This window comes from Magnolia sinica, chromosome 13 (genome assembly GCF_029962835.1).
Source record: "Magnolia sinica isolate HGM2019 chromosome 13, MsV1, whole genome shotgun sequence".
Classification (NCBI taxonomy): Eukaryota; Viridiplantae; Streptophyta; class Magnoliopsida; order Magnoliales; family Magnoliaceae; genus Magnolia; species Magnolia sinica.
Genome location: NC_080585.1, coordinates 37,231,140 through 37,255,330, shown reverse-complemented (window position 1 = coordinate 37,255,330; position 24,191 = coordinate 37,231,140). Strand labels below are relative to the sequence as shown.

At 40.8% G+C, this 24,191-nt stretch overlaps 1 protein-coding gene across 3 annotated transcripts in view; it reads left to right on the top strand.

Annotated features, from left to right (window-relative positions):
* Positions 1 to 4,398: 4,398 nt before the first annotated feature.
* Positions 4,399 to 24,191, top strand: part of LOC131223597 (uncharacterized) — a 92,091-nt gene continuing 72,298 nt past the window's right edge. For all 3 annotated transcript variants that reach the window (XR_009160575.1, XM_058219031.1, XM_058219033.1), the window contains exons 1-2: positions 4,399 to 4,558; positions 18,181 to 18,311. Coding sequence is in view for 2 of the 3 variants with exons in the window: in XM_058219031.1 (XP_058075014.1) it covers positions 4,517 to 4,558; positions 18,181 to 18,311 (173 nt within the window). In the remaining variant the exon portion in view is untranslated. The remainder of the gene's footprint in view (positions 4,559 to 18,180; positions 18,312 to 24,191) is intronic.

The window sequence follows — 24,191 nt, the reverse complement described above, 5'->3', positions numbered from 1 at the left end:
CAAACAATATAAACCACTTATTAACCATCCTTTCGACACCACCATCGCCCTTTTAATAAATTTCAGTTCATTCTTTTCATCAGAAATTTTATAACCATTTTCATTGAACTTTCCCAATTATAGAATATTCTTCCAATGGTTTGGTACCTGTCGCATACTAAAAAGTATACATATGATATTATCAAACACATTAATTATGACATCTCTAATTCTCACAATTTTACATGTGCTAGCATCACCTATATAAATTATGCCACCATCACAAGATTGATATGTGTAGAAACAATCTATGTGTGGAGTTATGGAACGAAGCGCCCGAGCTCCAGATCCATTGTTGTGGTTGCATATCACACGCATACAACATGAGCCTCACAAATTTTAACTTCATCACTTCAATAAACAAATGAGAGCAATTTTCATTCTTTGAAACTTACCCTCCCTACCACAATTATTCTTAGAAACATTATTTTGTAAAATTCAATTTTATAAGAAATTTTGTAATACATATCCATTTCCCATTTTCTTCTGCTTGGAATAGGTTTCAAAAGCTTTATCCAATGGTGAGAATTTTCACTTGCAAATATGCATGAGCATTGTAAGATGTGGAGGCAAAAAAGATAGTGCTTGTAATAATGAAAGAGATGCAAAATAATGGGCCTAGTAATCCATGATTCAAAAAGCACAATTACTAAAGCGAGCTGTGAGATTCAAAGGATATTTGATGGGAAACCAATTCACATGGAGGCAGATTACCTGGTGACCCACTGTGATGTATGTGTTTTATCTACACTATCCATTCATTTCGCCGGCTCATTTTCAAGCATAAGCCCAAAAAATAAGGCAGATCCAAGCTTGATGGGACCACACCATGGGAAACAATGGGGATTAAACAGCAGCCATTGAAAACTTCACGGAGGCTACACAAGTTTTGGATCAAGCTGACATTTGTGTTTTCCTTTCATGCGGGTGGGTGTGACCTTATGAACATGTTGGATGGCAAATAAAAATCATTGTGGGCCCTAGAGAGATTTCAACTTTGTGCATCATTATCCTCACATTTTTGTGGTGTATTCCACTTGAGCTTTAGATCTTCCTCGGTGTTATGGGGTCCACCATGATGTATGTGTTTTATCTATGTTGTTCATCTATTTTTTCAGCTCATTTATGATACTAGCTCAAAAACAAGGCAGATCTGAATCTCAACACACCACAAGAAACAAGTGATTGAACTCCGACCATTAAAAACTTATCGGGGGCCATAAAAGTTTTAGATTAAGTTGATATCTGTGCTTTCCCTTTATCTATGCCTACGTGACATAATCAACGGGTTAGATACCGACAAACAGTACCATGGGCCCTAATACATTTTTAGTAACGAGCATTCAATCACCACTGTTTCTTGTGGTATGGTTCACATGAGATTTGGATCTACCCTATTTTTGGGCTCATGCCCTGAAACGAATTGGAAAAATGGATCGATAATATGAATAAAACACATAAATCATGGTAGGGCCCAAAGCACTATTTACTATTGAGACTTGGGTTTTTGAGGGGCCACTATCGAATCCGAGTCTCGATGGGGCAGTACATTTGGGTGTCAATGGGCCGGGTTAGGGTAGGGCTGGGCCAGGCTCTGTCTAAGCCCAACCCACAATTTTGAACCATAGTCCATGTCCGACCCCTGTCCGTGGTGGGCCAAATTGTCTAGGTTGAGCCCGGCCCGATTTGTTTATTCTGGGCCCAGCCAGAATCCAAGCAAAAAATAAAACATTTAGCTTGGTATGGAGAATAAAAGCTTAAGTTTTATAATACAAAAACACCATGAATATATGGGAACAGAGAAAAAAATAAAATAAAATAATGGTACCAAGTTGGATTAAGGGATGAGCAAAACTTGGGCTATTTAAAATGGAATTGAAAGAGATGGAAGCAGAGTTTACCTATATTGTATATTCTTAAGTCTGGTATCATATATATATATATATATATATATATATATATATATATATATATATATATATTGTATATATCATCTATATATATATATATATATTGGTCTAAGTAGGAATTAAATGGCTATAGTTGAAAACTTCTTTGCAGACTAAGTTTAGGATCAATATTTTCCTTTTATTTATGTCTGCATGACCTTATGAACTAATTGGATGATGACAAATAAATATCATTGTGGGCCTAAGAGGATCTCTACGGCGGATGTCATTATCTTCACTTTTTCTTGTGGTGTGGTCCACTTGAGGTATGGACATGCTTCGATTTTAAGCTTATGCCTTAAAATGAGCCGTTAAAGCGGATGAATGGCGTGGATGAGAAACATACATCACGACGGCTCCACAGAGTTTACTCATAGTCAGTCTGCAGTCCGGGTCCCCACCTAATGACCTGCACGTATCTTGCACGTGCGTATGATGCTGCGCACGCTTCCGAGGAATGGCCGCTTGGAGCTCTCCTCGCGCGATTCACACCAGCATTCCTCGTATTACTTTCGCCTGCCGAAAGGGAGCGGATTATATGCGGCCCGGCCTCACCCATGACAGTGCGGTCCTTACCATGGGGCCCAACTTGATTTATTTATTTTATATCCACTCCGTTCATCCGTTTTTAAAGATCATTTTAATACATGATCCATAAAATTAAGAAGATTCAAACCTCATGTGGACCATACTATAACAAAAAAGTTGTTATTGAATGATCCACCATTAAAAACTTCCTAAGGACAACTATAATGTTTTCTTAATTTTTATTTTCCATCCAACTTGTTGATGATGCAAAAAAATTCTGAATAAAGGTAAAAAATAATGTAATCTTGATCCAAATTTTTTTTTTGGCTCATAAGAATTTTTTAATGGTCAACCAAGACTGTTTCATAAGTTGTGCTCCACTAGAGATTTTTATCTGTTTCAATTTTTTTTAATATAATAAATTTATATTTAAAAACTTATGGACGGAGTGGATATCATATATATACAATGAAGTGGGCCCCACGGTAAGGGCTGCACTGTCTTGGGTGAGGCTTGGGCCGCACCTAATCCGCTCCCTGCCGAACGAGACCGGCCATCCAACCTTTCGTACCTGGCGCTCTTAGGCCGTCCCCGCGAACCTGAAACTACATATACTCCGATAGTGTACGAAGATCCATTTGCACGCACGCAGATTTGTAATTGAAACATAAGAATACTTCAATCCAGACTGTCCAAGTCATGTAAAATACTTCATATGGCGTTGGTCCAAAAAATAAGATTCATCAGAACTCCAAAAAATTGAAATTTATTGTCGAATTTGGGCTGCTTAATATCTTCATTTCAGACATTCATCAGATGGACACCAAAAGGAAACCTACGGTCATTCCTTCATTATATCACTTTGGGTCAAGACCCATCTGCAATGGAATCCATGATTTAGAAGGTCTGGAGTGTGGTAGATGCGTGATTACCGATTTCTATACTCTACAAGCGCATACACTAATTTTCTCAATAAAATGAATAAAAGAAAGAAAAAGAAAAAGAAAAAGAGCAAGGTAGTACGAAACTCCAATGTTAAATCAGCACCACTTTTAAAATAGTGGTGTCTGATATTCCTCACATGTGGAACGGATATACAAATATCCAGACCATCCAAATTGAGGGTCCCATTTTAGATGGATCATATGTCTGAAATCACACTGACCAAGAGATTCTAAACATCCATTTAGTGGAATGGTTTAAAGTAGCAAAAAATAATGGTCTGAATTCAAAGCGAAAATCTACGGTTGAGATTTTCTCATCAGATTTTTCTTTTCGATCATGATCCATCCATAGTTGCATAATCGATTTGGACGGTCTGCGTTTCCTTATAACCATTCAATGTGTACGGTTGAAGAGTCACCACCATTTTTTAAGCGGTGAAAAACTAACCAGGTGTAATGGTCCACCCTGAAATTGATGATTCATCCGAAGAAGGGTAGTTATTTGATACTCCGGCTTCCGTGACACTTGATACTCAGGCACCTGGATTTTATACACTCAGCATTCATTAAATCATTTTGAACCGTATAAATTTTGAATCTCAGTGTTGCTAAGTCACAGGTCCAAAATCAGATTGGTGGAACAATCCTAACCTCCGATTTATGGACACTTTGAAAAAGGACCGTGGGCTGCATTTAAGTTTTAACCGTCCAATAAATGTTCCAATCCAATGATATGAGAAGCAAATAACTGTAATTGGTTTTGATACATCTAAGCTGAGACCCAGAATTTGGAAAGTTTACTTAATATTCCACCTAAGCAATTTCTCATTAATTTCTAAATGCATGTGTATCAACCATCACACTCTACCAGAGTATCAAAGCTTTTTCTGGAAGTAGAAAGAGTCGCCGTATTCAACGAGAAGAACAAAACGCAAAATCCACCGTTCATCTCATTTCTCGCCTTTCCTTTCCACCATCAAAACAAAACAACAGTCACCCTCCATTTGAATCTCCACTGCCTTTTGGGAAAGAAGGAGAGAGAGAGAGAGAGAGGCCATGTTTGCCAAACGCCTTCTGCAGAAGGCCATGCCCCATCAGGTAAACAATCTCAGCCGTCCCTTCTCCTGCCTTTTGTAGATGGCATGATCTGCAGTTACCTCATGTTTTCCTATTCGTAGTTACATGACACTTCCTATCTTCTTTTTGGAATTTCTTTTGATACCTGATTTACTACAAAAAATGGAAAAAAGAGAGGGGAAGACGAAAAGAGGGAATTTTCTGATATAAATTCATTTGCTTTTTCTGGACATGAATCCAAGAATGTCGTGATTGGATCGCAAGTTAAACTGGAACGATCATCAATTTGCTATAGGACGATGAAATTCATGTTGGTTGTTTCCCATTCGCATGTGGATTGGCTAACCGATGGGCACCTTTATAGTAGGATATCTGGATCGTTCGTCATGTGGGCCGTGTTGTGTATGTCAAATGGCTTGAACGTGTCCGCGGTTTGATCATCAGGTGGGGTGCTGTTTTTATGTTGAATGTAGACCGTTGGTTGATTCTTTCCCGTCGTCTGCTTCACCGAATGACTTGATCCGCCTGATAACCATTACAAATGTATGGTGGGGCCCACATGATGAACTGTCCAGATCCATTGGCATGCGTTTCACATTGGCACATTTGTGGAGTGTAGGGTTTTACTCTTGTCCTGTGAGTAGCCATCACATTTCTCTTGAATGGGATGGCGCCAAATAAAGAGGGAGAGAGGTCAACTACAGAGGAATGGGGACGGATAATCAGATAGTTTTCTTAATGATGTAAAGGAGGCTTATGGGTGCGTATGCATTGGTAGTCTTAAACTTGTCACTTTTGGCGCAAAGAGTTAAAATAAGATTGTATGAGTAGTTTCTCCAAACTGGTAGTGTTGTTGACAAATCTCCTCTCACGGTGGAAAGAGTTAACTGAGATTTTATGTGGAGGTAAGGTTGTGATGTCCCCCTCCTAGTTGTATTGGCCTTTCCTCATATAGAAAAGATAGTGCTGGTAACATCCACCACATCTAAAAAAAAAAGAAAAAAAGAAGAAAAGAAGAAGAAAAAAGACATTTTGAAACATGATTGTACTAATGTTTACTTAAATTGCCAACCCTGCCTACGTTTTGTGTACCAAATCCCATGATCGGATTATGGTTTATTTGCAGTCTGTTATGTGTCATTTGTAATTCGGATCGGTTTTTTTTTCCGATCCGAAATTATGTTTCTATACTCCTAGGATAGATTAAGTTGTCATGCAAATTTACATTTACAACCTAGAAATGTAGGAACATTGACAAGTAAGAGTGTGAAGTTAGTAGATGCAATGAAACAGAGAGTTAACATAGTTTGCATTTAGGAGACTAAGTGAAAACGGGCAAAAACTAGAGAAATTGATGGCTATAAACTCTGGTATCTATGAAAGGACAATAATAGAAATAAGGTAGGGATAATGGTGGACAAATATTTAAAAGATAAAGCTATAGATGTTCAGAGTGTAATTGATTGGGTTTTATTAATAAAACTTGTGTTGGGAGAGGGGATGATCAATGTTTTTAGTGTATGTGCGCTGCAGGTAGAGTTAAGAGGATAGGATCACGAAACAAATCTGGGAGCTATGGACGGACTGATGAAAGGAATTTTAGACGGATAGAGGATATTTAAACGAGGAGACTTAAATGGTCATGTAGGAAAAAGAGCAAGGAATATGAGAGGGTGTATGGAGAATGTGGTTTTGGGAGAAGGAATGAGATGGGGGATGCTATCCTCGATTTTGCTATGGCATATGATCTGGCTCTAATAAACATGTACTTTGAAAAAAGAGATGAACATGGGGAATATGGTATTGGGAAAGGAATGAGAAGGGGGATTTGATCATTTGTTTCAGTATGGCATGCGATTTAGTTCCAACAAGCAAATACTTTAAAAAGAGAGATGAACATTTAATACCTTCCAAAAGTGGGTCATATACAAACTAGATAGATTTCTTTGTATGATTAATATGTAAGAACTATACCATGAGAGAGTTTGACCCCTCAATCTAGGTTAATGGTTTGGATGTTTACATTAAGAGATGAAAGAAAAGGAGTGAAATTAATAGGTGTCAAAGTGACGGAATTTAAAAGAAGTGAAAACAAATGTTATTTAGCAATAAATTGACGGAAGAAGGAAAGTGGAATGTCGAGGAAGAAGTAATGTTTTGTGGAATAAGATGGTTGAGTGCAATAAGAAGTAGCAACAGATGTTTTAGGAGTAGCTAGAGGCAAAAACCACTGATATATGGAAAATTGGTGGTAGAGTAATGATGTAAAAAAAGCTATTAGTGATAAAGGTTCAAGTTTCAAAGCCCGGAAAGAGAATTGAGACGAGGAAATTTTAGAACAAAATAGAAATGCCAAAAAGCTTGCTAATAAAGTAGTAAGTGAGGCTAACTTTAAGGCTTATGACGATCGTTACAATTGTTTGGGACAAGAGGTGATAAAGATGTCTCAAAACATGCAAACATGAGAGAGGAGGGGTGCGGATCATGTTAGATGCATTATAAGTGATGAGTAGAGGGTATTGGTCAAGGATAGTGGAATCAATTGAAGGTGAGAAAGCTATTTTTAGAACTTGTTAAATGACAACCACTTTAGAAACATAGGGATAGAAGGAATCATAAACTCAGAGACCATAAATACATTCTTAGGATTAGGATATCTGAAGTACACTCTCTTAGATATATCTGAGTGAATGCCTCCGACTCTTTGAACGACAACTTGTGCACCTTGCTAAATTGGCACCCGACGCACACAGTCTTTTAGTTGTTTATAGTTGATATGGCCCTGTGCTTTAGTAGATATGATGAGACGATGGTTTCCTCCCCTTTGTTGAAGAGGCCTCTCGGATGAGGAAGCTAAGACATTGATTAGTCTTTTGGAAAGACTCTCTCTAGCTTGGTCTGAAGAATCTTTCGAGGATTCTATGGTGTCGCGGAGCCATACTTTGGGAAGTTTCATTGTTTGCTCTTTCTACAAGAAGCTTACCTCCTCTCCTCGCCGCCAAGTCACAACTTCAGATTTTGGAAGTACAGGGCTCCCCTAACGTTTGCAACTATTGTTTGGCCAGTTGGGAGAAATAGGGTGTTAACCGTAGACAATCTCATAAAACGGGGAACTAGTGCTTCCAAATATTTGTATCTTGTGCGAGAGGGATGTAGAGTTGATAAATCATTTATTTATGCATTGCCCCCTCTCAAGGGTGATTTGGGATTTCTTCACTTTCAAGCTCAACATATGTTGGGTGATGCAGGGCTTGATTGCAGACTTCTTGGTGGCTTGGCATAAAGGGGGTGTCACTAAAGATGGGAAGATGGTGTGGCGTCTTGTAGCCACGGGAGTCTTATGGGCTATTTGGGGTGGGAGAAATATAAGATACTTTGAAAACAAATCTGAATCTACTGATTTGGTTGTTCGGAAGTTTGTGACGTGGGTGGTCGATTGGGCCTTTGGGATGAAAGATCTTGACACTTTTGTCCTTCTAGCCCTTTTAGGGTTGTAATTCTTTTTGTTTGTTTGCTTTTGTATTCTTTTCCATCTCCTTTGGAACGACTTCTTAATAAAATCGTCACTTTGAAAAAAAAAAAAGGGGACCCACTGTGCATGCCAGAGATCTATCGTCTTGTGCCGACAAGTCTTGTTAACATATGCTATACTAGCAGACAATCCATATAGCATCTTCACCTTTTACCCTTCCGCAAGCACTAGGCCACGAACTTTGGCATTTGCTAGAAGCTTTGCGGAAGATGGAAACAGGAAAGGCACTTGGACCAAATGGTATACTTGTAGAGGTTCGTTAGTGCATGGGGGATACTGGGTTATTTTGGTTAACAATGCTGTTTAGTAAGATTGAAGACAAATGGTGGAAAAGTGCTGTGGTACCTATCTATTTATAATAATAAATGCAATATACAGAGCACCACTAACTATATTGGGATTAACCTTATGACCCATACTAGAGCTGTACACGAGTCGAACATCCTCAAGCCTGACTGGCCAACTTGGCTTGGTTCGGTCAACAGCTTAGGCCAGCTCAAGCCGAGTTCGAGCCTGTGCGACATTTTTTGAAACACATAGATTGCATCTTCCATCTCCCACACTTCGAATGCAAATCGGTAATAACACTTTGCATGCATTTCATCAAACACTCAGCGAGCAGCATCAAGATTAAGATACGAGGGCAATCCTATACTGTAAAGTTTATTTATTTATTTATTTATTATTATTATTATTATTATTTTTGTTTCTTCAATCTTCCCTCGAATACCTATTTTGGGAGTACCCTGTTATGAGGGCAGTCCAAGAAACAACATTTCGTTGAGGCATTTCATCAAACACTCGGCGAGCAACATCAAGATCAAAATGACTAAGTCATCGAGCCGATTCGATCCGAGTCAAATTGAGTCGGGGTTCGAGCCAACTCGAGTCGAGCTCGAGCAAGCTCTAACTTAGCTCGAAAGTTTTTCAAGCTCCAAAAACCAGTTCGACTCGGTTCGAATCTAGTTTCGAGCAGAGGTGAGTTGAGCTTTTCCGAGTCCAGTTGAGCGAGCTAACCGAGCTAACTCGACCCGTGTACAGCTCTAACCCATACAAAGAAACTTTGGGGGAGAGGGATTGAGCAAAGACTAATGTATGAGACAAATATATCAGAAAATCAGTTTGTTTTCATGCAAGGGAGGTCTACTATTGAATTTATTCTCCTACTTAGACAATTGATGGAGAAATATAGGGAGAGGAGGATCTCCACATGGTCTTTATCTACTTGGAGAAAACATACGATAGGGTCCCTCGAGAGTTAATATGGTGGGTGATGGGAAGGAGATGAGTTTCAAGAGGGCATATTGATATGATTAAGGATATGTATGAAGGAGTAGTAATAGATGTGAAGACTACTTGTAGAGATGACAAGTGAGTTCCCAATTACTATAGGCTTACACTAGGGGTTGACATTGAGCCTATACCATTTTGCATTGGTCATAGACGAGTTTATGAGGCATTTGTAGGTAGAGTTCCCATGGTGTATGTTGTTTGCAAATGACATAGTTTTGGTTAACAAGACGAAGGAGGGCGTAAACATAAAGCTAGGTTTATGGAGGGGTGCTTTAGAATCTAAAGGATTTAAAATTAGTTAGACTAAAATAGAGTATATGAAGTGCAAGTTTAGTGACAATGGTAGTGAAAATGAAGAATTAGTTAAGAGTCTTGGCAAGAAGTGATGCAGGACATGGAAAATTAAATATGATATGCAAGATTGCAGGCTTAGATCACACCAATTCAGAAACAATCACACAAATTCCACATCCCACATGAAAATCCAAACATTCAATTAAAGGGGAATCTATGCGGGTCCAAGCCGACACAGGCTAGGACTGGACCAATAAAATTATAAACCAAACAATGTCAAAGGGAAATAAAATCAACTACTCATGCATAAAAATCAGTCCCTAATCCAAGGGATTCCTTAATTTCAATTCAAGGAACCCTAAGGTGATAAAAAGGGGCAAATCAATTAGGGATCATGTAATATAGGGTTAGGATTCATGAAAAAATGGCTATGAGAGGATAAAAGAGGATAAAAACCTGAGCCAAAAGATGATCCCGCGTGTGGACAACAACAATGGCCCAAACGGACGTGCGTGTGATCCCGGCCGCACGTGTGTGGGGCCCACTATTCAGAAAAAGGCCACCTTGGCCCTGGTCAGCCAGGGATGGACTCCAAAACCTCCAAATTTCAGCTCGATCCGATGTACGGTTTGTGCGTGGTGCTCCGCCGAAGTTTCAGCTCGCCTGCGGCGCTTCAATGAAGAAATCTGATGCAACAAAAGGACAAATTCAAAGTACGGATGGTGGGGGAAGATGGAAAAAAAAAAGATGATGGAAGATGGGGGTGAATTGGGATCGATGTGGCTTCGCACCACGGTAGTTAGCCCTTCGAAAAGGGAGGGCTTCGCACCCACTTTTGAATTCTTCCACAACTCACGAAGAGAGCAGAAAAATAAAGCAGGAATTTTTTTATTAACTTCAATGAATGAAAATAACTACAAAGGGTGCCTATTTATAGGGAGATCCATATATCCAAAAACTCGCACTATGTGCAACACCTATTACTTGGCGATGAAGTAAACTAAAATAAAAACCAAACAAGGAAATCTAAAGCGTTCACGATGTTCTAAATAATAACAATAAGCAAAACCTAAAATATAAAACCAATCCGACGAGTGGGCCACGATCATGAGATCCCATGGTGGGCTTTTCTTGACTATCGGGCCACTTTTCTGAACCAAAACTTGTCTTCTAGATAGGAGGCCCTCCCTGGACGTCGTCATCGAGCCAGATCGATGGTGGGGTCCTCCTTCTGCGTACGTACGTGCGTAGGGGTGGTGGTGTGCGGGCGTGCGTGTGCACGATGTCCTCATCAACTCTCCCCGGCTGCGAAGATTTCGCCACTGGCGAAATAAAACTCCTGAACCGCTCTAGGATGTCTGGATCAAGTCTCTGAAGCTCCTCCTCAGTGAGCCACGCGCTGTCCGAAGTTGGGCGTGACTTCCATTTAACTAGGTATTTCTGAAACCCGCCATCCGACGTGGAAATTATCTCATGGTCCAAGATATCCTCTATTTCCTCTCTGGGTGTGTGAAGGCTAGGTATGGGAGGCAGAGGCTGGGATGAAAGGTCGGGAAGAGGCCATGGATCAAAGGGTAAGGTTGGGACATCAGGATGGGTGGGCGAAGGGCTGGACAAAGTATCAGTGGGTCCCTGAAAAGCAACTAGATCCTCCACGTTGAATGTGGAACTAATTCCCATGGAAGGTGGAAGATCTACCTCATACGCATTGAGACCGTTTCGCTTTATAATTTTGAAGGGCCCAGCGCTACGCGCGTGTAACTTACGAACGGCCCCTGGAGGGTACCGCTCGGGCCTGATACGGACCATCACAGAGTCCCCAATATTGAACTCTTTGAAACGTCTATGTAGGTCTGCAGAAAGTTTGTAATGCTCATTACTAGTAGTGATCTTTCGCCTGATTTCTTGATGCAATGAATGTATGTGATGCGCAAAAGACTCTGCAGACTCTGATGGCCTATGAGACAATGACATGGGGATAAGATCAATAGGTTTCCTAGGCTTATAACCAGTAACGACTTCAAAAGGACTTAGACCTGTGGACCTATTGACAGAACTATTGTATGCAAACTTGGCTATGGGTAGTACGACGTCCCATGTCCTGGTATGCTCCCCCACTAAACATCGAAGTAAACTCCCTAGGCTCCTATTAACCACCTCAGTCTGAGAGTGGTAGGCAGAAGAAAACTGGAGCCTAGTATTCATCATGTGCCATAGTGTCTTCCAAAAGTAACCCATGAATCTCACGTCACGGTCAGACACTATGGTTTTTGATAACCCATGCAGTTTGACGACCTCACTAAAGAACAGCTTGGCAACATGAGATGCGTTGGATGTCTTAGAACAAGAAATGAAGTGGGTCATTTTAGAGAAACGGTCCACGACAACAAATATGGAGTCATGCTTTCGAGTAGTCTTGGGAAGTCCAAGCACGAAGTCCATACTGATGTCCTGCCAGGGATGAATGGGACTGGTAAAAGTGTATATAATCTTGTATTCTGTTTCCTCTGCTTTGTCAATTGACAAGTACGACATTGCCCTATAATTTTGGCCACGTCCCACTTGAGGCTTGGCCAATGAAATCTATCCTCCACTAAGGCAATGGTCTTGTCACGACTGAAATGACCCGCGAACCCCCTTGGATGTAACTCCCAGACAAGAAAATCGCAAAGGGAAGTGCGTGGTATGCATAAGCGGTCACTCCTAAACAAATATCCGTCCAAAATCAAACACTCACTGTTAGCTCTTGATGGACTCTCTAATAAAGACGTATACACAACTCCAAAATCTGGACACTCAGAATACTCTTCTTTGATGCGCTCAAGGCCCGTAACTTCAACGTTCATGGAGTTGAGTAATGCGACTCGACGACTCAATGCGTCGGCAGGCTTATTCTCTACACCGACCTTGTGCTTAAGCACAAAAGTGTACTCTTGAAGGAATTGAACCCACTTAGCATGCCTGGGGCTTAATTTCTTTTGAGAGTTCAAGTATTTTAAGGCCTCGTGATCTGAGAACAAGACGAATTCTTGCGGTAACAGGTAATGTCGCCAATGGCGTAGTGATTGCACTACCGCGTAGAATTCTTTGTCATAGGTGGAATATCTTTGCTTCGCCTTATTCAGTTTCTCACTAAAAAAGGCGACAGGGTGCCCTTCCTGGCTAAGTACTCCCCCTATGCCGACTCCTGACGCGTCACATGCGACTTCAAAAGCTTTTGAAAAATCTGGAAGTCGCGTAACTGGAGCTGCTGTCATCTTGACCTTTATCTCCTTGAAGGCCTTCGAGGCGGCCTTTGTCCATTGAAACTCTCCCTTTTTTATGCAGTCCGTGATGGGAGCCACAATGGAACTGAAGCCTCGAATGAACCGCCTATAAAAGGTGGCTAAGCCATGAAAGCTGCGCACCTCATGAATATTACGGGGTTCAGGCCAATTAACGATGGCCTCGACCTTCTCGAGATCTGCCGATACGCCCTCAGCTGACACAATAAAACCTAAGAAGATCACACTACTAGACCAGAATGCGCACTTCTTTAGGTTGGCGTACAACTTCTCGGCCCTAAGGATCCCACAAACCTGCCTCAAATGGTTGAGGTGTTGCTCCTTAGTCATGCTATAAATCAAGATATCATCAAAGTATACGACCAGGAACTTCCCCATGAAGGGTCTCAACACTTGGGTCATCACACGCATGAAAGTGCTTGGGGCATTAGTTAACCCAAAAGGCATAACTAGCCACTCATATAGCCCATCCTTCGTCTTGAAGGCCGTCTTCCACTCATCACTAGGGCGTATACCGATTTGGTGATACTCACTTTTGAGGTCGATTTTTGAGAAGATAGTAGCATTAGCCATCATATCTAGCATGTCATCAAGACGCGGTATGGGAAATCGATACTTGATTGTAATTTTGTTGATGGCCCTACTATCAACACACATCTTCCATGTGCCATCCTTCTTAGGTGTAAGAAGGGCGGGCACGGCACACGGACTCATGCTCTCTCGAATGAAACCCTCCTCTAGGAGTTCATCAATCTGCCTCTTCAACTCAGCGTGCTCCTTCGGGTTCATTCTGTAATGTGGGAGGTTTGGTAGAGTTGCCCCAGGGATTAAATCAATGGCATGCTGTATATCCCTCATAGGGGGAAGCTCATTCGGTAAATCATCAGGAAAAACATCATGAAACTCATGTACTACCTGAATGGCCTCAGTGGGTAATTCTACGCTAGTATCTGGTACACTCTCCCTAGCCACAAGGGTGTATATCATCGAGTCCGCCTCCGTCTCTCGCTCAAAGTCTTTGGCATTCAAAATATGGAGCGGTTTGGACTTGGACTTCGACTCCTTCACTTCTTTTGGGCCGCTCACACCACTCTGTGTGGTGAACTCTTGTCCAGTTGTATTCTTGGGTGGTAGAGGATTTAGCTTGACCTTCTTGCCCTCAAACCAGAATGTACACACATTTGAACGACCAAATATGGTAACATCCCTGTCATAGAGCCACGGCCTACCCAGAATGACATGGCTCACATCCATAGGAACAACATCACACCAAATTGTGTCTTTATAAGATCTGAACTGAATAGGGAGAAGACAGCGGTGCGAGACTGGAATGGATGTTTCATCAACCCATGAGACTCTATAGGGCTGAGGATGGGCTTCCAGCTTCAAGCCCAAACGACTCACAGTGCTAGTCGATGCCACGTTGGCACAACTACCACTATCCACGATCATCTTACAGCTCTTTTCCCCACATTTTGCATAAGTGTAGAAGATCGTGGTGCGGCGCCAGTCATCAGTGTTCTTGGCTTGAGCTAGGGCGCAACGCACAATTGCGAGGGTCAAAGACTCTTGTGCTCCCTCTTCCTCATCACTAGGGGTTCCGACTGGCTCATATTCCTCCTCCTCACTATCACTCTCTGGGGGCACTACTTCTACTTGCCCATCAATAAGGAGTACTTTGGTGCCCTCTCTCGTGCCGCACTGGTGAGCAAAGTGACCAAACCCCTGACACCTAAAACACCTAGTGGCCCCACTTCCACGTGAACTAGACCCGACAATCTCTTTACCCTTATCATCCTTAGGTCTGGGTTGAACATTAGGGGAAGGTTTGTTTTGGAATTCTGTGTTAGGTCTAGCCCTAGAGGGGTTGACCTTAGTACCAGATTCGCGAAAGTCAAACCGCCTCCCCACAGATGCTTTAAGGTATTGCTCGACATCTAACACTAGTTAGTACAACTGTTCGATAGTGTCTATGTCTTTGGCGAGCAATTCTCTCCTAATGTCAGGACGGAGGCCCATTTTAAAACGAGCAAGGGTGAGTACGGGGTCCTCATCAACCTCACAGCGGGTCGAGTACTCTTCGAATTTCTCAATATAGTCAGCAACACTCATGGAACCCTGTCGAAGAGATTGCCACTCCTCAATCAACCGCATGCGATAAGAGAAAGGGAGGTACTTCTCTTTCAACGTTTCTTTCATTTCTCCCCAATGGACTATTGGAAGTTCCCTCGCTCTTTCTTTTTTTCGCTTAACCGTCGCCCAAAACCTCTTTGCTTGACCCACAAGCTTCATCTTGGCGAATCGGACTCGTCGAGCATCCGACATATCATACCACTCAAAATAGTGGTCCATATCCGCCAACCAATTTAAAAAAGCTTTAGGGTCCAAGTGGCCATCAAAAGTAGGAGCATCTACCCTAACTCCCTTGAGAAGTTGTGCATCTAGGTCATATTGATCATGATGTCCCTCACGGGGTGGGTGCACAGGTACGCGCCCATGACTAGCTCCTTGGCCGCCTCCATTCCTTGGTCTAACCTCCTGGCCAACCACCTGAGATTGAGCATCCTCCCCAGTGGTGGGGTTTGCCCTGAAGGAGGCCTCTATTTCTTTGAGGCGTTTATCTATGTGTTGTTCCAAATGCTTATTCAAGGACTCAACTTGCTGGGCTAACTTGGCCACTGTTTCTTGTAGTTGCTCCATGTTCAGTGTGGGGTGCAAATCGAAGCTGCGACCCGTACGTGTGGGCATACACTGACTTGCTCAACCTAAGGATTTGCTATGACAACTATATGCGTCTAAAAACTAAATGACCCTACGAGATTCTATATGAAGGAGACTACACACTGTTACTAAAATTCAGCTATATATGATGGACTGAATGCATGAGGGACTCAAACAAACTAAACCCTAAATATGTGGTGAATTCCCCTATAAGAACCCTAGGCTCTGATACCAAATTTGATGCAGGACATGGAAAATTAAATATGATATGCAAGATTGCAGGCTTAAATAACACCAATTCAGAAACAATCACACAAATTCCACATCTCACATGAAAATCCAAACATTCAATTAAAGGGGAATCTATGCGGGTCCAAGCCGACACAGGCTAGGACTGGACCAATAAAATTATAAACCAAACAATGTCAAAGGGAAATAACATCAACTACTCATGCATAAAAATCAGTCCCTAATCCAAGGGATTCCCTAATTTCAATTCAAGGAACCCTAAGGTGATAAAAAGGGGCAAATCAATTAGGGATCATGTAATATATGGTTAGGATTCATGAAAAAATGGCTATGAGAGGATAAAAGAGGATAAAAACCTGAGCCAAAAGATGATCCCGCGTGTGGACAACAACAATGGCCCAAACGGACGTGCGTGTGATCCTGGCCGCACGTGTGTGGGGCCCACTATTCAGAAAAAGGCCACCTTGGCCCTGGTCGGCCAGGGATGGACTCCAAAACCTCCAAATTTCAACTCGATCCGATGTACGGTTTGTGCGTGGTGCTTCGCCGAAGTTTCAGCTCGCCTGCGGGCCGAAATCTGGAAACCTGCTGTAATGAAGAAATCTGATGCAACAAAAGGACAAATTCGAAGTACGGATGGTGGGGGAAGATGGAAAAAAAGATGATGGAAGATGGGGGTGAATTGGGATCGATGTGGCTTCGCACCACGGTAGTTAGCCCTTCGAAAAGGGAGGGCTTCGCACCCACTTTTGAATTCTTCCACAACTCACGAAGAGAGCAGAAAAATAAAGTAGGAATTTTTTTATTAACTTCAATGAATGAAAATAACTACAAAGGGTGCCTATTTATAGGGAGAACCATATATCCAAAAACTCGCACCATGTGCGACACCTATTACTTGGCGATGAAGTAAACTAAAATAAAAACCAAACAAGGAAATCTAAAGCGTTCACGATGTTCTAAATAATAACAATAAGCAAAACCTAAAATATAAAACCAATCTGACGAGTGGGCCACGATCATGAGATCCCATGGTGGGCTTTTCTTGACTATCGGGCTACTTTTCTGAACCAAAACTTACCTTCTAGGTAGGAGGCCCTCCCTGGACGTCGTCATCGAGCCAGATCGATGGTGGGGTCCTCCTTCTGCGTACGTACGTGCGTAGGGGTGGTGGTGTGCGGGCGTGCGTGTGCACGATGTCCTCATCAAGAAGTGTCCTAAAATGATCACTTTTGATGTCTTGGGTTTATAATTCATGAGAACGGAGAGATTGAGAATGATGTTCCCCATAGAATTCAAGTTGGGTTGAAGAAATAGAGATGTGCTTTTGGAGTTTTAGGTGATCGTTGTGTAACAATCAAATTGAAGGGGAAATTTTAAGGATAGCTATTTGGGATAGAATGTTGGCAGTTAAGGAACAACATCTTCATAGGATGAGTGTAGCTGAAATGAGGATGTTGAGATGGATGAGTGGCAATATAAGGAAGGATAGAATTAGAAATGAATGCATTCGAGGGAACTTAGGAGAAGCATCAATATGTAATAAGATACGGGAAAGTGGACTTAGATGGTTTGGTCATGTGCAATGAAGACCAAAACCTATGTTGATTAGGAGTGAGTTAGTGCAAGTTGTAGGCTCTAAAAGAACAAGGGGAATGCCCAAAAGGATGTGGGCAAAGGTAGTAAGAAAAGACTTTGATGACTAACTATCTAGCTGAAGTTATGGCCTTTGATAGAGTGGAAGAGAGGAATAGGATCAATTTAGCCGATCCCAGTTACTTCGAATGAGGCTTAGATGATGATGTGTTGGAGTCAAGGTATTTCGTAATGGTAATGGTGGCCGTAACAGCCATCACTGTTACCTTTATGATACGGGCTGTAACAACTGGTACAATCTCTTTTTTTATTGAAAAAAACTGGAAAACCTGTATATCCTAATACTTGTGCTATTTTAATTATGAGAGATGATATCTATAAATTTATATGCTTAAATGTTTTGTAAAATATTCTGTGACCATTATAAATTACAAAAGAGTTGATTATGACTTCTTTTGGTGGCCCTTTACTTTTTTGGAAATGCATTTCTTGTTTCTAGCAATATTTCATCTGGATTCCATTCCATTTATCTTCACAACAAAAACGTTCACATGGTCTAGATACATGTTAATTAGTTTATATGTCTTTCTTCTCTATATTTATTTACATTGACATAGATTCTATCTCTTTTTTTCAAAGATGAATTAAATACTTCCTTTTTATCCTTTAACCAGTATAATGTGCAACATGGGCTTCTGACCCCAACAGACTTGGATCCACGAATTGCTTACCACTATGGTATACCGTCTACTGCATCTGTTTTGGCTTTTGACCCCATCCAGCGCCTCTTGGCTATCGGTACATTGTGAGTTCAAAAATCATCTCTTGGTGCTTTTTCTTATTGATTACTGCTTAGTATATAATATTGGTGTTTATGACTTCATAATATTGCAGAGAGCTTCTCCGTCCATTTATTTCTCTCTTTTAACAAGGTTCAAGAGCAATTCATTACTTTGTTCAAAAAAAAAATACCGTAGGGAGAATATTCTAGAGCAATTCATAACTTTATTAAAAAACAAAATATTATACATAGTAGTTGCACCATGCATTGTAGTAGATGGGTTACATAGTTTCCGTACCTTTTTTTAGTCCCAAACTTACCAACATACTTAAGATAGGTAATGTAAGTACTTAACCATATCATGACGTGTCTCATATTCTAGACGAATGTTGTTATTTATTTTTTATTTTTTATTTTTTTTGAGAGATGACAAATAATTCATTAAAACTAGCAAAAGAGAAAAAGAATAAAAACAACTCTAAAGGAAAAAGGACGTCAAGGGCAATGCCTTCTTGATTGCTTTTACACATGGAGCCCATTCAAAAAGAAATCCCTTGATATTTCCAATGACCCTGTTCTTTCCAAATGGCCCAGAAGATAGCCGTCAAAAGGATTCTCCCTATTGCTTTCTCTGCTTTGTTCCCAACTCTACCGTGCCAGGCCCACAAAAAGGTGCTCAACCGATTGAGGCATCGCCCAAGGCAAGTCGGCCATATTAAGAAATTAGGTTCACGACTCCACACCTTATACGCGAAGGAGCAATGAATGAATAAGTGATCAATCAACTTTGCGCTCTCCTTGCAAATGAGACAAATGTTTGGGAGCACGAGAGCTCTTTGCTGAAGGTTATCAAAAGTCAACACTTTCTTTCTCGCCACCAACCTCACAAACACTGCCAATTGCGGGGGATTGCCATAGAGCCAATGCTGGAGAGGAAGAGGAAGGGTAGAACTACAAAGGCCTGACGATAAAAGAGTATAGAAAGATCGGACCGTGAATTTGCTAGAGGGATGGATCGACCATTTCGTACTATCAACTTCTTCGCCTGAGGGGGACACATCTTTGAGAAGGTCCAGAAGGGCAGCAAATTCCACAATCTCATCCTCTGTCATGTTCCTTTAGAACGCGTGACTCCACACAACTGCATTACCAGACATAGAAAAGCATTGCTGAGCTTGAACATTTCAGATTGGAGTCAAAGCTACTATCCTTGGAAACACCTCTTGCAATGGTCTGCCGCCACACCAAACATCAATCCAGATGGATCCGATTACCGTTCGCCATATCAAATGCTACACCACAACAGAAAAGATGCTTTATCGCCACTATAGCCTTCCACACAGTCGAGGCTCGGTACAAAGAAGATGGCTTAACTGACCATCCTCCCTCCTGCTGCCCATACTTGTTAACAATAATGTCTTTCCAAAGCCCTCTCGTAGAAGATTGCATCTTCCAATGCCATTTTCCCAAAAGAACGACATTAGTAAGTTCCAAGACCTTAATCCTCGCACCCCTTTTGAAACTGGTGGACAAACATCTCCCCATTTTAAAAGGTGGAACTTATGCCCATCCTTATCGCCCTTCCAGAAGAAGTCTCGTTGCAGCTTATCGATTTTATCCAGCACTGACTTAGGGCATTTGAAAAGGGAGAGGAAATAAATCGACATATTGGAAAAAGCTGACTTAATGAGTAACAATTTGCCCCCGTAGGACATGTACTGACATTTTCACCAAGAAAGCTTCCTCTCAATTCTTTCGACGACCTTATCCCAAATATGTTTGGCAGGTTTCCCTATGCAAAGAGGGAGTCGTAGGTACGAAGAGGGCAAGGAACCTTGTTGTGCAGGATGCCTTGGATTCTGCCAATTTGAGAGTCAATATAGGGCTTTGTTGGTCCAACCCATAGAGTGCGAGTTTTCTCATTTTCAAAACAATATTCTGTTAGTCTGACTGATGGTGCGGTCGGTTCGACCAACGTGCTCCGGTTTAGTTACGCGATTTTGCAGAAGTCAGAGCATTTAAGCCTAATTGCAGTTAGGGCTTAGTAATACGATTATTTTCTAAGGGCAAGGGTTTTGCGTGGTGAGAGGGTTCTCTCCACTTATATGGGCTTGAGAAGAGATTTTCTCAAGGGGCTAGGGTTTTCCTAGGTGCGCATCGGAAGGGGAGATCGAGTGATTCTGTAATCGGAGAAGGTGGGTGGTGCAAACTCTAAAGCTTTTGATTATAGTGGAGATCTCTGTCGCTTTGTGCCGTGGTTTTTTCCCGCAAGGGTTTTCCACGTAAAATCGGTGTGCTATGTGTTTGCTTGCTTGATTGTTTGGTCATTTTGGTTATTTTGATTGTTCTATCTTCGTTGAGCATGCTTCCATAAAGCATAGGATCAACGATGGTGTTAGATCCAAATTTCTAATACCTAGGGTTGATCCGGGTTTGTTATGGCTTGGAATTACATCATAGTGGTGTGAGAGAAGAGCCGGTTAACTCCAACAAACCTTTTTTTACAGCCGAAAACTTCCGTAAGATACAATAAATCTTCATTTAGAACATGAATACCTAGCAGCTCGCTTTTAGACTCGTTAATCTTCAGCCCGGAGATAGCTTCGAAACAAACTAACATTTTGCGCAAATTGTCTACAAACCAACATTTTGCGCAAATTGTCTACAAAGGTAAGATCCACATCACATAAGAGGAGTATCATCTGCGTATTGAAGATGACTGACTTGAATACCATTTTCCGCCACTTTGAAACCTTTTATGAGCCTGTTTTCCTCCGTCCTGTGTAACATTTTTCTAATCGCTTCCCCACTGATAACATAGAGATAGGGGAAGAGGGGATCTCCTTGCCTTAACCCTCTTGAAGCCTTGAAGAAGCCCTGAGACACCCCGCTAACTAAAATTGAAAAGTGAGCAGACTACACACACTCTCTCATCCATCCCCTCCACTTATTGCTACACTTTACCCATTCTAGCATATAGTCAAGGAATTTCCAATTGACATGATCGTACATCTTTTCTAAGTCCAATTTGCACACCACTCTGCTAATCTTTTGTCTGTGGCGGGAATCTATGTATTCGTGTGCGATTAAGGCACCATCGAGAATTTGCCTTCCTGAAACAAATGCCCCCCGGTTTTCAACAATGATCTTGGAAAAGACCCCTCTAAATCGCAACTCTAAGATCTTAGAAAGAATCTTGTAGTCGTGTCACAAATCGTAATAGGGGTTGAATTGTATCGAATCACAAATTGTGTCGTGAATTGTTAGTTTTTTTAAATTTTATTATTATTTTTTATTTTTTAAATGATTTTCTTAAAATGTTGAAAAAAAATCCGAAAATATAATTAAATCAGAAAAAAATGAAAAAACACATCAACCATCCTTTTGCCATTAATATGCACCAAGTAATACCATATCCTAGTAGTGTTAAAGGACTCTCGTCTTTCCTTTATTTTTTTTATCTTTCAAGAAATTTCCCTTAAAAAACATACAAGGATCTTTTAGTAATTTATGTTCTTGTTACCTTTCTTCAATGTAGAATCACATTAGAAAAGCAACAATTGATTCTGTAGACCGACGGGAAAAGACATTTTGATTTCTAACCATCATTCCATGATACATACAAGTCAGCATGATCGTCACCATCCCCATGAAAACATTCTAGATAAGTCGTACATTGATTTAGTGTTTCACCAAATAAGAAGTAAGAACTCATAAAAAAAAGCTCCATCATGTAATGTTGAAGAGAATATATAATTAATATCATTTATTCTCTTATAAAGAGCAAAAGAAAATCATTTACCTTTTCAAAATGATTCTTGAATCCCCTACCAATTTAAAAACATAAAATGAAAGCCAAATGTGTTTTTTTTTGGGTTAGCATGTTAATACACACCCCACAGTTAGTACTTACCCCACTTTTAGCCACACCCCACTTGGGAATCGATGCCAAGACCTCAGTGTTGAAACAAAGTTATTCTCACTTAGTATACCATATGAGCTATGGATCGGTGTAAAGCCAAATGTAGAATTGTAGGATTCATATAAAAAGGGATTCAAGGTGGGATTCAAATCTTTTTACCTGAGATTTGACTCAAACCATAAGTCGCAAATTGTAGTATTTTGATAACCATGCTCCATACTTTTCAATGTTCCCTTGGCTATCATGCCAGCATCGCAAAGATTGGTAATAGGCCTGTCATCTGGTTGGTTTTGAGTTGGATACTAGTGTACATGTATGTGGACCTAAACTAAGGGAATTAGGTTCATGTCCTATCAGGTTTGAATACTGTAATATGTCTACCGATCCGAATATGATCAGATTCAGGTTTTCTATCAGGTCCAAGCAGGTCTAATTTTGAACACAAATTAAGATTTGCAATGGGGTTAAGATCTGAAATTGGGTCTAGAACTGGGTTTAATCTGGATTCAGGTCCATACCATAAACTTGCGTTTTGTATGATTTTTAAATGATAATATGATTAAATAAGGGATAATACTAAGAGAAATCAACCCTAAAAAAATAAAATCAGATTAGAGTCCAATATCCATCCTGATTGGATTTGTCATCGGACTCGAGTCTATGGACCCAAATCTGACCCAATTGTTAGGTATGAAATCTGGACCCAAATACGATTAAAGTGGGTCGGATATGGAAGCTTTAACAATTAACGGGGTCATGACTTGGGTATCCAAGATTGGGTACCAATTGACAGCTCTAATAGGCAACGTAACCATATTATGATGTCTGATGCTTCAGTCTTATGTGTGAAATCTTCATCACCTCATATCCATTCTCATCCATTGTGTGTGTGTCATATTTGGATATCATAAACTTAAGTAGCTGGGCATAGTTACACACACCATACTCTCGGAAGTTCTTGAAAATTACATGTCACTCCAATGGAGTACTACCAAAGTCCCTAGGAGTTGTATAATGAAGATAAGAGTTTTGGTTTGGATCTTTATTAAGTACTGGTCATGTGGCATTCAATTAAAGAATCCTGCAGGAAATAACGCAATACACTGGTAGAATTTAGGTGCATTCATTCTTCTAAGTATGTGTGACTTTTAGAACTTGAGGATTATTCCTTCAATAACCTTGCAGTATTGAGGACTATAAGGACAAGCTCGTGATCTGATCTCCTTTTGTTGCATATATGAGCCAGCCAATTCACTTGCAATATGCTCTCCTCCATCATTTGGTCTTCAAATTTAACGCTTTAAATTGATTGATGAGAGTCTAATAGAAGATTTTAGTCACACTAAATTTTTTAGTCTTCATTAATGTACATGGGAGATGCAACTTCAAGACCATGGAATGGGTCTCCAAAAACTTGGCTATGGTTCTTTGGCGCATTCCTGTGGGCTCTAGAGTCTAGAGGCCTTCGCACACAAGAAATAAGCCCAAAAGGCCCCTGCTCTATGCATTGAAGAGTTTGTAATCAAAAGTGGGCAAAGTTGTATGAACGAAAAAAGTCTTAAAAACTTGGTTGATTACCTGATTTCAAGGACTTGTGTATGAGTTTTGAGGAAGTTTGGACTGTTAAAATAGGCCCTCATACAAGTCATGCGATGAAACAAATTAAAATAGTTTTGTGCAACAGGTTGTGGGAAAGTTTTTGGAAGTCATGAACAAAACATGCTGTTTTTTTTTTTTTTTTTTGAAGACACAGGGTGTCCCCACCTCTTTTTTTTTTTAAGTGAGACTAATCCTTGCAGATACATGCAATCACCCACAACCACGTGTATCGGGTAAAGCCGAAGAGGGGAATCGAACCCTCACCTATAGGGAGCAAACCTACTGTGAAATATGTTGTTAGTATCGATATAAAAGGATGTCTATGTCAGAGCTGGAGTTGGGAGACTTTATCGGGCTGCTAAAGCTGCTAAGGAACATCCATC